This window comes from Helianthus annuus, chromosome 11 (assembly GCF_002127325.2).
Source record: "Helianthus annuus cultivar XRQ/B chromosome 11, HanXRQr2.0-SUNRISE, whole genome shotgun sequence".
NCBI lineage: Eukaryota > Viridiplantae > Streptophyta > Magnoliopsida > Asterales > Asteraceae > Helianthus > Helianthus annuus.
The window spans coordinates 167,886,946-167,904,710 of record NC_035443.2 but is presented as its reverse complement, the minus strand read 5'-3'; the positions used below and the strand labels follow the sequence as shown (position 1 = coordinate 167,904,710).

Sequence of the window (17,765 nt, the reverse complement as noted above, 5' to 3'; positions counted from 1 at the left end):
CTTTTATAATATAAAAACCTCTCCTCACATAATTTGATGGTTAAAAACCAAAACCATTTTTTTAGCCCAAACCAATTGTACAAAAACCGGTTAAAAAACAAAAACCAAACCGGATGGGATTTTTAAAAACCAAACCGGTTTTCTTAAACGCTTCTATGATGGATAAAAGAACAAATTCAATAGGTTCAACAATTTAACACCAAATAAAACTACCAAACATCAATCCATTGCTTCCAAATTTCCAATACAACTCATCGAGATAGATGAAACATTAACAACTTAACAAACCTTAACCACTAAACAACCAACCAAACAACCTAAGAGCTAGTAAACTTAGTAACCGCCTTGGTCCCCTCCGAAACCGCATGTTTCGCCAGCTCACCAGGCAACACCAACCTCACAGCAGTCTGAATCTCCCTAGACGTAATCGTCGGCTTCTTATTATACCTCGCAAGCCTCGAACTCTCCTGAGCAAGCTTCTCAAAAATATCATTGATAAAACTGTTCATAATCCCCATCGCCTTGCTCGATATCCCAATATCCGGATGCACCTGCTTCAACACCTTGAATATGTATATCTTGTATGTCTCCACACTCTTCTTGCTCCTCTTCTTCTTCTTGTCAGCCGCTCCCGCACCGGCTTCCTTCGGGAGCTTCTTTCCGGCTTTCGGCTTCTTCTCCGCTGGGGCTTTTTCAGCTGCTGGCTTCTTCTCGGCTGGCTTCTTTTCTGCTGCCTTTGGCGCCATTTTTTGAATCTTTGAAAGTTTGTTTTTTTAGAGAGAGAGTGTTTGTGTGGTTGTAGGATGAGAAGACAAATGGTGGGGTTTGGTTTATATAGTGAGTGAGAGGAAGGATTTGATTGGTGGGTTTTAGGTGTGGTGGATTGTGAATAATGGCCGTTGATTTGGTGGGGGTTCTTTTAATGGTCAGGATTTGATTTATGGAAAAGAGAGGACTGGTGGGATGCTTGTGGGTTTTGACGCGGATCGATGACGTGGCTGATGATTGGTTTGGGCGGATGAGATCAGATTAACAAAAGGGTTTTTTTTTTTTCACTTTTTAAAATAAAGTGAATGTGTGTTTCTTTAATGTTTTGTATTCCATGATTACATGTAGGTGGGATAAACTTATGGGTGTGACACGTTTGAATATTAACTAGATTGTTGTAATAGTCGCGCATTGCGGCAGCGACATCTTAATTGTTTATAGATGACAACATGTTATGTGATGCATTAACCATATAAAGTTTTTCGATGTATCCGATCTAACTCAGTGTAACCTATATAAGCATTGCGGCTACGGTGTACGATGATGACATTAATGTGTGGTGTCTGCACGTGACGTTACGTGTTTTTGACTTTGTCACCCTTGTTACGTTTGTGACATTAACGTAATTAGACATAGATAAAAAGTGTATGTTTCGTTCGTTGCAGTGTAGAGTCGTGAAAGTAATTTAGATAGCAATGTAAAGTCTTAAAAGTAATTTAGGCATTAACGTGATAAGACTTGAATAAAAAAAAGATAATAATCCGTGGGACATTGCGATGTCAAGTTGAAGATGATGTAACTTACATAAAGAATAAAGGGTGTGGGTTTCAATTTAGAAAATGTAAAGACCAACCTTTGTTTTTATGATATATTAAATAAATAAATTTAAAATTATGTGTAATTAATTAGTTTTAGCAAGTCAACTATGAGTATCATTTCGAGAAAAAGCAATGTTTTTAAACCGGGACCGGAGGTCGACCCGGTCGCCTTACAGGGTCAAAGGTCGGACCGTTCGACCGGATTTAAGACCCGGATTACGTCATAAATTATATAAAAATATATATGTAATTTTTATATGTTTTTTTCTAAACTTGTATATATTTACATAAAAAAAATTTATGTAATTTTTTAAACTTGTATATATTTACATAAATATCATAAAATATATAAATGTTTTACGATTTCCCATTTTCATATTAAGTGTACTCGTACTTGAAAATTGATTAATCACATTTGACTTTTTTGTATTTATCATTTCCAATGCATGTATGAGCTGTCAAATTAGGTTGGTTAACGGCTATTGTTTTATAGTGATCTCTATATATTGTGATTCACTTAATCACTGTTCTCTCTAAATTCCTAATTGATACTTTGAATCTTTGAATTTTGATATTGTGCTTGCGACTGAGACGTAAGAAAAAAAGCAGAACCGATATTTTCTTTATACCCATTCAAAGGGCCTTGCCTCTGTAGTTTGGTTAGGGCCTCTAAAAACGTTGGAACGGCCCTGTTACCAACGATAGCCGTCACATATGACCCCTCTAGCAACAGCAGGGACCGAATTAGTGAGAACAATTGTGTTTCAACTTCCCATTATCACAACAATCAACAATTGACTCGCTATTTGATGTACGAAGCATTATCCTACAATTTCTGCAAGAAGTTGTTTCCCAAAGGTAGATCCCATGACCTTAATACCAAGAAGTAGCAACCTTGCTAGCTGCTCCAAGACCCGTTATCTTGCAATTAAAACGTAATGTGCAAACATAACATGCAAGCCATATCCTATCCTACCCGACCAGGCTTCGTATCTGTTACACCCCAACAAACGGCGGAAACCTCGAAGTGAGAAAAAAAAAGAGATTGCTCGAGACTTCATAACTTGCTAATTGCGATAATATTTAGATAATTCGAATTTCATTTCATGCTAAAAGGAATACATTGTTCAAATGGAAATTACAACTAGAACGTAATAATTTAAGCATAAAAACATAATTTTAAACTAAGTGCTTCTGTAGCTATCCTACTAGATTCTTTCAACGCATCATCATCATCATCATGCTCTGCAATATATATTAAAGTAACATGTCAACACAAAAGCATTGGTGATCATACAAGTTTAGTGTACTAGCGTATGTATAAACAAGTTTTAACGAAATCCACATGGCAAAAACTTATACTAAGGCATAACACGTCATGAACTAGCATGCATCACATACGTGTCAACCAAAAGATTCAACTAGCGTAATCTTGTCGGCGTAACGACAAGACCGTAAAGATTGATTACTTAACAATGACCCAACAAGGGTGGTCTGCTACTCCTGTAGCGCTATACATGTTAAGGGAGGCTTGTACGAAGTTAATGACAAAGTATAGTGCAATAATGGCTTTCTAGCATGCATGTATTTCTAGTGTATAAACGTATAAAGCATGTATATCAGATTCTTTTGTACGATCATGTTATTTGCATAAGTGTGTTTGTGTGAGTTTTTATACGAAAATGTATATGGACGCATAAGTGTAAAAACAAAAAGAGGGTCATGTATACTCACGGTTTGCAAAAGCTTCAAAAAACATGAGCGGAAAGTCTTGAGAGTTATGAATGCTGAGTTAAGCTTCAAGAGGAAACGGAGGCGTGTGAGTTTATTTGGATTATGGATTTAGGATTATGTTTAAAGAGACATGGAAGGGTGATTAATATGAATTTACATGAAAAGTTACCTCTGTTAAGGCACTCATTTTGGACACCATAATCGTGTGTGTTTCATGGGCACTAATTCGCCCATTGGAAGTCCAAGTATGAGGAACCTTTATCGAAAGAGAATAGTACTATAATACATCACTTTTAACCATTAGTTTGGTTAAAATGATGATTCGGTTCTGAGTTCATGCATTATAGTTAGTATAGTATTAGTAAGGAGCCATAAGAATGGTCATGGAATGAGGTATGATATAAACATCCATTTAAATCGTTATATGATTCACCAAAGCACAAATTCAACAACAAAGTTGATGATCTCGGTTGGTCATGAATGAATTAAATAATGTACAAATAACTAATCATCTAAATCACCAAGCAACCAGGTGAAACTCAAACTACACTAATGCATTCCAATCATGGCAAATGTTTGGAGACTTAGTGTAGTTTGGACCCTCTGTTACTAGTAAGTATACTTGATGCCTTAGGTTTACTATATTGGAGGTGTTTACACCTCAAACTTTATGGAATGATACCTTAACTTAAGTGTAACACCCCGTGTTTTCAAAAGTCAAAGTCAAAGTTAAGATTGACTTCTTTGACTATAATTAGTCTATTTTTATGTTTTTAGTTTAGTTGTATTATGTGGAGTAAGTGTTATTAATCAAAAGAATCGACGTAATCGAATGTTTAACCAACGCGAACCGCTTAACGACCTTGAATAGCAGGAAGTAACAATGTGATAAAGTCGACTAATAAATAATCAAGCTAATCGAATCATCGTCGAACTCGAAACTCGAATTACGCGAACTTTGGTGTTGTTATACGTGTGTGTGTGCCTTATGTGTTACCTGTGCGTGCTTACTTTATGTTATGTGTGGTGATCAATCGAATCGAAACTCGAAAATCAATCGAACTCAATCACCATCGAATCAAATCAAAGTCGGACATGAAATATAGATGCCTATATGTAGATATAGTGGTTGGGATTAAAAGTAATTTGAATAGGAAACTCTATCGTATCCGTATCGTCCTCAATCGAAATCGAAATATCAGAAATCGTCGCACCGGACGCTCAAAACAGGCTGTGGATCGATCAGGCCTCAGCCGATTGAACAGCCACACCGATCGGACAGATCGTCCGATCGAGCAGGCTGTCCAATCGGGATGCCTGGCCGATCGGCCAGCCCTTTCCTCTTTGGAAGCCTATAAATAGCCCTGTCATTGTCATTCTTTCCACTTTTGGAAACTCTCTGACCGACCAGCTCGTGTTCTTCATGTTTTCTTAGATTTCTCTCAATCCCGGTTAGATTTCATCCTAAATCTTGTACTTTCTTGATCAATGCACACCCCTACACCTTTCTATCTTTCAAATCTTACTTTTTAACCGTGAAATCATCAAGATCTAAGTGTTCTAGGGTGATGTCATCATGGTGTTCTTGAAGAACTTCACGTTTTGGCTTCAATCCACCAAGAATCACTTGGATATAGCCGATTTCCACATAAACAAACAAAGATCTATCTTAGATCTAAACATTTCACGGTGTGAATGATTGAAAGATGGATTTTCCAACTTTCTTTCAACTCTTTTACACTCAAATACCTTCAAACCGGTAGCAACGAAGCTTGAACCAACTCACTAATCATTTTAGTAGTTGCATGGTTCAAGATTCGGGTTCTATCCATGAGGTTCACTGATTTCGGGTTAAACGTTAAACTCCGTTCCGAACAGCTCATCGGCCGAATTTGGGTGATTCCTATCCGAGCAGGTGAAACAAATAAGAACGAAGGTTCTATGGTTCAGCTCGTTTTCAAAATACCTCGATATAACGATAAACAAATCAGAACAGCCACATGTTAGACTATCAGGCCGACCAGGTCAGGATGCTGACCGATCGGACAGGCTGTCCGAACGGACAGACCAGCCGATCGGACCTGGCAGCCGATCGACCAGGCCAGCCGATCGGCTAGCATAGAGACCCACACCTTAACAATTTCATGAATCCTAGTATTGAACGAAGTGTTGTTCGATCGAACTACTGTTTGGTTGAATTACTCTTCGGATCATGAGATACTATGCTTCAACACTTAATCGGTTTTCAACTCGATCGATGCATTGGAGTGCCACCCGATCGAACATACCGTCCGATCAGGTGACACCCTGTTGAGAACCTGTTTACTGAAGCACCTAACCGATCGGTTAAACCGGCCGATCGAACGGTCCGTTCGATCGATCGACCTGAAAGGTAAGGATACTTCAATGTTTTAAAATACTGCAACAAAAACCTCAAAAGTTCAAACCATCATACACAAACACATCCTACTCAAAGGAAGAAACAATCCACTCGAACAGCCCAGCCGATCGAGCCTACCGGCCGACGAAACAGGTTGTCCGAGCGGAATGTCCAACCGAACGAACAAGCCGTCCGATCGAACCTACCGTCCGATCGACCAGGCTGTTCGATCCATCAACACTTGCATTCGTTTTGCGCGTTACTCATCGTTATACTATCGAACTATTCAGGCTAACTCTACTCTCAAGCGCTCCCTTTAATCCATCAATCGCTGTGAGTATACTCGAACCCTTTTTGCTTTTGCATTTTTGGGTGTTACATACGTTACTTATCTAAATCACAATCGAACACACTACACAATTATTTAAACGCTAACTGTCCTGCATGTATTACGTGACTAAATGAATGCTTGTTGTTATGTTTACACGTGGAATGCTGTCTACCTGCCTTAACGGCGTAGTCGTATAGTTTGGACTCAGCACCCGTTCACACGGGGGTTGTTAAGGACAATTACTTGCATGGACTACGGTGGTAATCATGTATTGCGAACTGTCTCAGACAGTCAACCCGCAGTCATTGGTATCGATAGATCCATGTCGATAATTAACATGCTTCGTTTTCCTCTGTGTACGTGCTGGTTATGCGTAAACTATTTCTAACTCTATATGCTATATCAAACTTGTATGCTCACCTTTACATTATATGTATTGACTTTATTTTAACGTATGTGACAGGTGTTTAAGATGCTTACTTGCTAGGGAAGCGAGGCTAGAATAAAGCTCTAAAGACCCCCAACAAATAGTTGTCTGTAGCAGTCAAACTAGGGGTCTTAGAAGTAGAAAAACAATATTTATATTTTATTTTGAATCTGAGTTGTCGGAACAGAACATTTGACTAGACGTTTTTCTGTAATAACTTGTTTTATTATTTGGGATACGGTATGGGACGTGTAATTTAAACTAAATAGTAATGATAGTTGTTGTGGAAACTTCTGGACAATCTGTTTCGCTCAGTGTCATGCCCCGATGATTCCGCCATCGGTTGGGGTGTGACAGATTGGTATCAGAGCCATAACTATAGGGAATTAGGCTAGACACGACCTTGTCCGGGTCGCTGTCCTAGAGACCTAGACTATAGTTAGGAACCAACAGACCAAGCGTATGTGCTATATTCTGCTATTCTTCGCTATCACTGCACTCGAATTTTCAAATAAAGTCAAGCGGTTTTGTCGGGATTAGGTGTGAAAACCGCAAACTCTCGACCAAATTGCTTGGGCAATGCTGATTTTATCAATTTCCTCACTATTTTCAATAGCAAGCGATGAGAATTATATCAAATCAGGAGTGAAATCCATATTTTGATGAATAATCTCCTCTATTTTACTAAAAACAACGAAGAAGTTGCTAAGCTAGGGGTGAAACCCAAACCTTGACAACTTGTTCCGAGTTTTATTTATCTCACCAAAGCCTCGACGGACTCCAACGACCTGAACTCACGAGTATGACCTAGGGAAAACGTGTTGAATGCCCAAGAATCGAGGCAGAAACACAACCCCGAAAGTCGAAATGTGACGACAAGTCTAATGTGAATAGTCGAATCGCTTTGGGTAGTCGATGTCTAATAGCCGCAGATAATCTATCTCTTGGTTTTATGTGTTTCGATTCTGAGCCCGCAACTGCCGACTCTGATAATCTGTTGATTTTATATGTTTTATGTGTATTTATCTGCTTACGTGTTTAAATTTTTGGAGAATTATTCGTTTTTGCTATCACTTCGAACGACACACACGCCTCGCATTGCTCTTCTATCTCAAGACGATAACAAGTCGCTGCAAATCTAGACAATAATATGATATGATATACGCTTATACTATACCCGACATGCTATACGATTATACTATGCTACTCGACATGCTATTCGCGATCGCTATATTCGAATACTCGCAGAACTTAGAGGCAGTCAGGATACTGTATGTGCTACTGTGTGCCGATAGGAGGATTACGTGATATTATCTGCCTCTGTGCTTAAATGCGTATGTGCTTTGTGCTTCTGTGCTTCTATGCTTCTGTGCCCTACGTGCTATTGTGCTTCTGTGGTTATGTGAATCTGTGCTTTCGTGCCCATGTGTTTATATGATTCGTGCTTTATCGGGTTCCTGAGCTTTAGTTAGTCTAGAGGTGTGAGGTGAGATTCGGTTATGTTGTGTTGAGTCCTGTGACGATGTCTATTGCAGACAATGTCGTCTGGATCCCGACACCTACTTTCTCGCCAAGAAAAGAGAGACAAGCGTCTCGCTGCTATCATCGCCAAGCAAGTTGCAAAAGTTGTGAGCGAGGTGTATGAGAACGTCAGCAAATTGTCTGAGGAGTCGAGAACTGAAGCTCCTAAAGATGCCTCTAAGACTGTTTTCAGCTTCAAACAGTTTAAGGCATGCGGACCAAAAGAATTTACCGGGGAAGATGGCCCTACCGCTATGTTCCAATGGTTTGATTCGGTCGAAGTCACTCTGCGTCAAAGCGGCTGTCCAGAAAATCTCCGTACCCTAAATGCGACCGGTGTCTTCTAGTCCCGAGCTCTAGACTGGTGGACGGCCGAATGAAACAAACGCGGGAATGATGCAGCTTATGAGCTGACTTGGGAAGAGCTGAAAGCCATCATGATGGACGAATTCTGCCCTCCCCATGAACGCCAAAAGCTGGAGGACGAGTTTTGGCACATCAAGCAGAAGGACGGAGACAACGCTGCCTTGACTGCTCGCTTCAAGCAGCTCAGCATTATCTGTCTCGATCAAGTCAAGACGCCAGACATGGCAATAAAGAAGTACATTCGAGCTCTACCCGACTGTGTTACCGATTTTGTTCACGCCACAAAGACATCATCAATCGAGGAGACTTACTTCCTTGCCGCCGAGATCAATGACAAGCGGGTAAAATCTGGTTTCTGTGATAAGCCATCCAAGTCTCTGCATCAAGCTACTACTGCACCAATCGCCGACACCACCACTGCTCAACCATCCAAGTCATCACGCCGAAAGAAGAAGCACAACAACAGCAGCTCCAGCAACAAGAACTGTGCTGTCACAACCACTGCTGCTCCTCTGCAAGCCGTACCGGCTCAGCAGCAGATGCACCACCAACCAGCTCCAGTGACCAATGCACCGCCAGCAAAGCGTTCGTACACCGGTCCCCACCCGCTCTGCCCGACATGCTCGTATCATCATCCGGCGGGTCTCGCCTATCGTTTCTGCGCTCATTGCAATTTATATGGTCATTTCACTGCCAACTGCCGTTATAGTCCCCGAAACACCGCAGCTCCTACCACTGCTCATCAAGCTCTACTCCCAGCCCCGCAAGGCCAGCAAGCAGCTCAAGAACCCGCGGTCAATGCTCGAGTCTGCTTTGCATGTGGTGACCCTAACCACTTTGCAAACATGTGCCCGAACCGGGTTGTGAAGCAAGAGCCCCAACAGCAGCAGCAGCCTCAGCAGCAGCAACAAGCAGCCCGTGCCAGAACCTTCAACATCAATGCTCGTCAAGCCCAGGCTGACAACAACATGGTTAATGGTACATTCCTTGTGAATGGTATTTATGCATCGTGTTTGTTTGATACTGGAGCCGATAACTGCTTTGTGTCATTTGAATTCGAGAAGCTCCTTAGTCGTAAGCAATATTGTAGAAGGCGCTAGGCGCTAGTCGGGCGGTGAGGTACAGCCTAGGGATTAATCGGAATGGGATTTTTATATGTATTTTTTCAAAATTATATATATATACCCAATAATATAAAAATAATACTTCAAAATTCACATAAATACTTCAAGTTTCAGATAGTATGGTTCGATTTTGACCAATTTTGACCGCCTAGGACCTCCTAGAACTGACTAGGACCAATTTTTATCGATTTTGACCGACTAATATTGTCCGATTAATCCGATTTTTGACCGCCTAGGACCGATTTTGACCGATTTTTGACCATGACCGATTAATTGACCGCCTAGCTCAAAATTAGGCAGTAGATGACCGCCTAGCGCCTAGGCGCCGATTAATCGGCCGCCTAGGCCGATTTCTGCAACCATGGTCGTAAGCACTCTTATCTCCCCTCGTCATTTGAAGTCGAAGTCTCTACTGGAAGAACTGTCACCGTTAACTCTGTTCTCCGTGATTGTACTCTCGAGCTCAACAATCACATCTTCCCAATCGACCTTATCCCGATGCAACTTGGAAGCTTCGACGTCATAGTAGGCATGGACTTTCTTCGCGAAACCATGCTGAAGTTGTGTGCTTCGATAAAATGATTCGATTTTCACTCGCAAACAGTGACCTACTATGTGTATATGGTGAAACCGCTTCGAAAGGTCTCAAGCTCATATCATGTTTTCAAGCCAGCAAGTATCTCCACAAGGAATACAGAGTGTTCTTGGCCAACATTGTAGTAGCGGAGAAGGAAAAGAAAAAGAAGGCCGAAGTCAAAGACGTTCCAGTGGTCCGTTAATTTCCTCAGGTGTTCCCTGATGATCTTCCTGGACTACCGCCAAGTCGTGATATCGACTTTCGTATTGACCTCATTCATGGAGCTAACCCCATTGCCAAAGCTCCTTATCGACTTGCTCCATCAGAAATGCGGGAACTCTCGAACCAACTCCAGGAATTGCTTGAAAAAGGCTTTATTCGCCCGAGTACCTCTCCTTGGGGCGCGCTAGTCCTTTTCGTTAAAAAGAAGGATGGGTCGTTCAGGATGTGCATCGATTATCGGGATTTGAATAAGCTAACCATCAAGAACCGTTATCCTCTGCCTCGAATCGATGACTTATTTGATCAGCTACAAGGTGCTACGTGTTTCTCGAAGATCGATCTACGTTCAGGCTATCATCAATTCCGGATTCAGGAAGAAGACATCCCCAAAACCGCTTTTCGCACTCGATACGACCACTACGAGTTCGTTGTTATGCCTTTTGGTCTAACCAATGCACCCACGGTTTTCATGGATATGATGAATCGCGTGTGTAAGCCATTTCTAGACCGTTTCGTCATCGTGTTCATCGACGATGTCTTGATCTATTCCAAGTCGAAAACCGAACACGCGCAACATCTACGTTTGGTTCTCGAGTTACTTCAGGGGAATCAACTCTACGCCAAGTTCTCCAAGTGCGAATTCTGGTTAGAGGAGGTTCAGTTTTCTGGGTCACATCGTGAATAATCAAGGTATACATGTCGATCCTGCGAAGATTGAAGCAGCTAAAAGTTGGATTACGCCTAAGAACCCGTCCGAAGTTTGTTCTTTTCTTGGACTAGCGGGCTATTACCGACGATTTATCGAAGGATTCTCTAAGATCGCTGTGCCGCTTACCGCTCTTACTCATAAAGACAAGCCTTTTGTTTGGGGAACCGAACAAGAGTCTGCCTTTCAAACCCTCAAGCATATGCTTTGCAATGCTCCTGTTCTCACGTTGCCTGACGGAAACAATGATTTCATTGTCTATTGTGATGCTTCCAACCTTGGCCTTGGCTTTGTTCTTATGCAACGAGACAATGTGATAGCTTACGCATCTCGTCAGCTCAAAATCCACAAGAAGAACTATACAACCCATGACCTCGAGCTAGGCGCAGTTGTCTTTGCATTGAAGATTTGGCGACACTACCTGTGTGGTACCAAGTATACGATCTTCACCGATCACAGGAGTTTACAACACATCTTTAATCAGAGAGAACTTAACATGCGTCAACGCCAATGGGTAGAACTTCTTAACGATTACGACTGTGAGATTCGTTATCACCCAGGCAAAGCAAATGTTGTTGCCGACGCGCTTAGCAAACGAAGTTATATGCTCAGTATTCGCAATACCCAAGCCCAGCATGATCTTGAAACCCTCATCCGCGAAGCCCAACATGCTTGTTTTAATGAACGCACCTTGAAGAAAGAGAGGATCTGTCACGATGGAGCTCAGCTTGTAAGCAAATCGAATGGGATCTTCTATTATCTAGGCCGAATTTGGATCCCTAAGCGGACCGATTTGCGAAAGATTCTATAACAACCCTCGGTAAAACCGACACCCTCATAATAATTTTGACACCCTAATATATCTTAAAATGTCTCAACATATCTTTATATGCACCCCATATATGAAAACCGAGCCCAAAATAGATTATAATATATAAAATAAATTAAAAAAACAATAAATAATAAGTTGAGGCGGGCCGCGTAGGACCTCACCTCAATTTTACGCGGGCCGTATCAAAGCCCATAGTTGGTTTCGGTGAAACTTAAGTTCAGGCGGGCCGCGTATGATCCCGTCTAAGTTCATGCGGGCCGCGAGCGACCTAGAATGTGGCGCAGCCCTGAGCCGCCACCTGGCCCAACACCCGGCAAGCCTACATAGTGACCCAGCTAAGCTACGCATTGACCGGAGGTCAACGCGGGCCGCGTAGGCCCTGTGCTCATGTTACGCGGGCCGCGAGAAAGTCAGAATCAGGCCCTAAATAGAAGGCAACGGGCCTTCAATCCGATCGTTCATTTCTTTCTTTCAAATCTCAATTTCTGTAGTGGCGTTATTATACCCGGGCATTATACCCCCTAAAATAGCGAGGTTCTGCTACGATGTAAGTATTATAACCCCCGGAGACGTATTAGATACGCTGCCCGATTGATCTAGGGTTCCGTAACGGCTGTCGTGGTTCTGCCCGACGTAGTCGTTGGAATGTCGTCTCGGGGAGGGTATTACTAATGTTAAAATGGGTTATTATACTAACACACGTGCATTTGTGTAAATTATAGATTATTCCCAGGAAATCACTACTGAAAACCCTAAGATAGCAATGTGAGTAATCTCCTTTTTGTAAATTGTTTTTACAAAACCTTAACCTTTTTACAATGCAATTTAGCAGTGATTGAGTCTTTGTAATTCTACGATTACTGCCGGTATGTTGGGGTTTTGTATACAAAATGTGAGTAACTTTACCATTGGACGAAGAGTTAGCCAATGTGTAATATGACCCACAAGTCAGGATTGACAGTACTGAATGAGTAATTGGGTAGATATAAACATTGTAATCGCCCTCAATACTGTTTAAATTAAATTAATAATTCTTGATTAAACTGAGATTCACTCACCAGTATTTTCCACTGACAAAATGTTTTTAAAACGCGTTTCAGGTAACACAATGTGAAAGCCAATAAGAAGCCAGCTGGACAGCACTGAAGGCTTGGAAAAGTGGCTATAAAAGTTACCTAAATAAAAGAAAGCGTTTATTTCAATAAAGTGGGATTTATCCCTGTAAATCAGTTTGTAATGAAAACTTGGGTTTTACCCATGTGTTTAATATTATAAAATGTGGTGGTTTACTCTGATTTAATATGTCCTAACTACGGTCCTGATGAAAATTTCCGCTGCCAAATAAGTAAATGACGTGATACCACGAAACTGGTTCGCGGCCGCCCGTTCCTGAGAACTAGGGATCGGGGGTTGTGACAGATTCTAATGGATGAAGCCCACAAATCCCGATATTCTATTCATCCCGGTGCCAATAAAATGTACCAGGACCTTCGCTACAAGTACTGGTGGCCGGGCATGAAAAGGGATATCGCTCTCTATGTTGGAAGCTGTCTGACTTGTGCAAGAGTTAAGGCTGAACACCAAAGACCTTCTGGCTTACTCGAACAACCGCCGATTCCTATATGGAAGTGGGAGAGTATAGCTATGGATTTCATAACCAAACTTCCGCCCACGCCATCAGGTCACGACAGTATTTGGGTTATAGTCGATCGTCTGACCAAATCAGCCCACTTTTTGCCAATACGGGAAGACTACAAGGTAGAACGATTAGCCCGAATCTACATCGACGAGATCATTTGTAATCATGGTACGCCTCGCGACATCATCTCTGACCATGATGCTCGGTTTACCTCGCGATTGTGGGAAACGTTTCAAGCGGCTCTTGGTACGTCGCTTAACTTAAGTACCGCATTCCATCCTCAAACCGACGGACAGACTGAGAGAACGACCTGTACACTTGAAGACATGCTTCGTGCGTGTGTCATAGACTTTGGTGGTAATTGGAATAAATACTTGTCGTTAGTCGAATCTCGTACAACAACAGTTATCATGCCAGCATCCAAATGGCACCATTCGAGGCCTTATATGGAAGAAGATGTCGATCGCCAATTGTATGGCACGAGATCAGTCATTCGCAACTAACCGGTCCTGAGTTATTACAAGAAACGACTGACAAAATCCTCCAGATTCGAGACAACTTGTCGAAGGCCCGGGATAGACAGAAAAGTTACGCCGATAGAAGACGCAAGCCCCTTGAATTTGAAGTTGGCGACTACGTACTCCTAAAGGTATCACCTTGGAAGGGTGTGGTCAGATTCGGCAAGAAAGGGAAACTAGCGCCTTGATATGTTGGACCTTTTAAGATTCTGGAAAGGATCGGAAAAGTCGCCTACAGACTCGAACTACCGGAGGAACTTAGTAACGTCCGCCTGACTTTCCACGTGTCAAACCTCCGAAAATGCCTAGCTGATCATGATATAATTGTACCTCTCGATGACCTTCAAGTAAACGAGACGTTACACTTCGTGGAGAAGCCTGTCGAAATCATGGATCGCCAAACCAAGCAACTCAGACGCTCGCGTATTCCTATCGTGAAAGTCCGATGGGAAGGCAAACGTGGCGCAGAGTTCACTTGGGAACTCGAAAGCGACATGAAGGCGAAGTACCCGCAGTTGTTTAAATGAAGATTTGAAACGAGAAATTGGTAAGGTAATTCACGGTGTTGTGCAGCTTTCAGCCTAATTTTGGGACGAAATTCCCTAAACAAGGGGAGGCTGTAACACCCCGGGTTTTCAAAAGTCAAAGTCAAAGTCAAGATTGACTTCTTTGACTGTAATTAGTCTATTTTTATGTTTTTATTTTAGTTGTATTATGTGGAGTAAGTGTTATTAATCAAAGGAATCGACGTAATCGAATGTTTAACCAACGCGAACCGCATAACGACCTTGAATAGCAGGAAGTAACAATGTGATAAAGTCGACTAATAAATAATCAAGCTAATCGAATCATCGTCGAACTCGAAACTCGAATTATGCGAACTTTGGTGTTGTTATACGTGTGTGTGTGCCTTATGTGTTACCTGTGCGTGCTTACTTTATGTTATGTGTGGTGATCAATCGAATCGAAACTCGAAAATCAATCGAACTCAATCACCATCGAATCAAATCAAAGTCGGACATGAAATATAGATGCCTATATGTAGATATAGTGGTTGGGATTAAAAGTAATTTGAATAGGAAACTCTATCGTATCCGTATCGTCCTCAATCGAAATCGAAATATCAGAAATCGTCGCACCGAACGCTCAAAACAGGCTGTGGATCGATCAGGCCTCAGCCGATCGAACAGCTACACCGATCGGACAGACCGTCCGATCGAGCAGGCTGTCCAATCGGGATGCCTGGCCGATCGGCCAGCCCTTTCCTCTTTGGGAAGCCTATAAATAGCCCTGTCATTGTCATTCTTTCCACTTTTGGAAACTCTCTGACCGACCAGCTCGTGTTCTTCATGTTTTCTCAGATTTCTCTCAATCCCGGTAAGATTTCATCCTAAATCTTGTACTTTCTTGATCAATGCACACCCCTACACCTTTCTATCTTTCAAATCTTACTTTTTAACCGTGAAATCATCAAGATCTAAGTGTTCTAGGGTGATGTCATCATGGTGTTCTTGAAGAACTTCGCGTTTTGGCTTAAATCCACCAAGAATCACTTGGATATAGCTGATTTCCACATAAACAAACAAAGATCTATCTTAGATCTAAACATTTCACGGTGTGAATGATTGAAAGATGGATTTTCCAACTTTCTTTCAACTCTTTTACACTCAAATACCTTCAAACCGTTAGCAACGGAGCTTGAACCAACTCACTAATCATTTTAGTAGTTGCATGGTTCAAGATTCGGGTTCTATCCACGAGGTTCACTGATTTCGGGTTAAACGTTAAACTCCGTTCCGAACAGCTCATCGGCCGGATTTGGGTGATTCCTATCCGAGCAGGTGAAACAAGTAAGAACGAAGGTTCTATGGTTCAGCTCGTTGTCAAAATACCTCGATATAACGATAAACAAATCAGACCAGCCACATGTTAGACTATCAGGCCGACCAGGTCAGGATGCTGACCGATCGGACAGGCTGTCCGAACGGACAGACCAGCCGATCGGACCTGGCAGCCGATCGACCAGGCCAGCCGATCGGCTAGCATAGGGACCCACACCTTAACAATTTCATGAATCCTAGTATTGAACGAAGTGTTGTTCGATCAAACTACTGTTTGGTTGAATTACTCTTCGGATCATGAGATACTATGCTTCAACACTTAATCGATTTTCAACTCGATCGATGCATTGGAGTGCCACCCGATTGAACATACCGTCCGATCAGGTGACACCCTGTTGAGAACCTGTTTACTGAAGCACCTAACCGATCGGTTAAGCCGGCCGATCGAACGGTCCGTTCTATCGATCGACCTGAAAGGTAAGGATACTTCAATGTTTTAAAATACTGCAACAAAAATCTCAAAAGTTCAAATCATCATACACAAACACATCCTACTCAAAGGAAGAAACAATCCACTCGAACAGCCCAGCCGATCGAGCCTACCGGCCGACCGAACAGGCTGTCCGAGCGGAATGTCCAACCGAACGAACAAGCCGTCCTATCGAACCTACCGTCTGATCGATCAGGCTGTTCGACCCATCAACACTTGCATTCGTTTCGCGCGTTACTCATCGTTATACTATCGAACTATTCAGGCTAACTCTACTCTCAAGCGCTCCCTTCAATCCATCAATCGCTGTGAGTATACTCGAACCCTTTTTGCTTTAGTACTTTTGGGTGTTACATACTTTACTTATCTAAATCACAATCGAACACACTACACAATTATTTAAACGCTACCCGTCCTGCATGTATTACCTGACTAAATGAATGCTTGTTGTTATGTTTACACGTGGAATGCTGTCTACCTGCCTTAATGACGTAGTACTATAGTTTGGACTCAGCACCCGTTCACACGGGGTTGTTAAGGACAATTACTTGCATGGACTACGGTGGTAATCATGTATTGCGAACTGTCTCGGACAGTCAACCCGCAGTCATTGGTATCGATAGATCCATGTCGATAATTAACATGCTTTGTTTTCCTCTGTGTACGTGCTGGTTATGCGTAAACTATTTCGAACTCTATATGTTATATCAAACTTGTATGCTCACCTTTACATTATATGTATTGACTTTATTTTAACGTATGTGACAGGTGTTTAAGATGCTTACTTGCTAGGGAAGCGAGGCTAGAATAAAGCTCTAGAGCCCCCCCAACAAATAGTTGTCTGTAGCAGTCAAACTAGGGGTCTTAGAAGTAGAAAAACAATATTTATATTTTATTTTGAATCTGAGCTGCCCGAACAGAACATTTGACTAGACGTTTTTCTGTAATAACTTGTTTTATTATTTGGGATACGGTATGGGACGTGTTATTTAAACTAAATAGTAATGATAGTTGTTGTGGAAACTTCTGGACAATCTGTTTCGCTCAATGCCATGCCCCGATGATTCCGCCATCGGTTGAGGTGTGACATTAAGTCCCACAACATGTAAGTTAGTTAGGAACAAGTTTTGGTTTATGTTCATCCAAGAAATACAAGCAAAAGTTGTAAGAGTTGAAAGTTTTATAAAAACAAAATTTAAATCCAACTTTCGACCTCAAATGTGGTGATGTTCCAATTTAGTTTACCATGGTAAACTTGTGGTAACATTAATAGAGGTTACCTAAGTGGACTGGAAGAAGAAAACATGAAGAAGAAAGTGAGTTGAAATCTCACTTAAACACTTGCAAGTTTTTGCCCAAACTTAGAGGTTTCTTGATGTTTTTAGAGTGTTTGAGAGTAATTTTGGAGCTGTGGAAAGTGAAAATGTGATAGAGGCTTGGTTTTATAGAGAAGGATTAGGGTTTGGGTTTA

General features: G+C 41.8%; 1 protein-coding gene across 1 annotated transcript; it reads right to left on the bottom strand.

Moving 5' to 3' along the window:
* Positions 1–206: 206 nt before the first annotated feature.
* LOC110891002 (histone H2B.3) lies at positions 207–816 on the bottom strand. Its single transcript, XM_022138661.2, has one exon. The coding sequence runs from the start codon at positions 744–746 to the stop codon at positions 318–320; it is 429 nt and encodes a 142-aa protein (XP_021994353.1). The 5' UTR covers positions 747–816; the 3' UTR covers positions 207–317.
* Between the last annotated feature and the right edge of the window lie 16,949 nt (positions 817–17,765).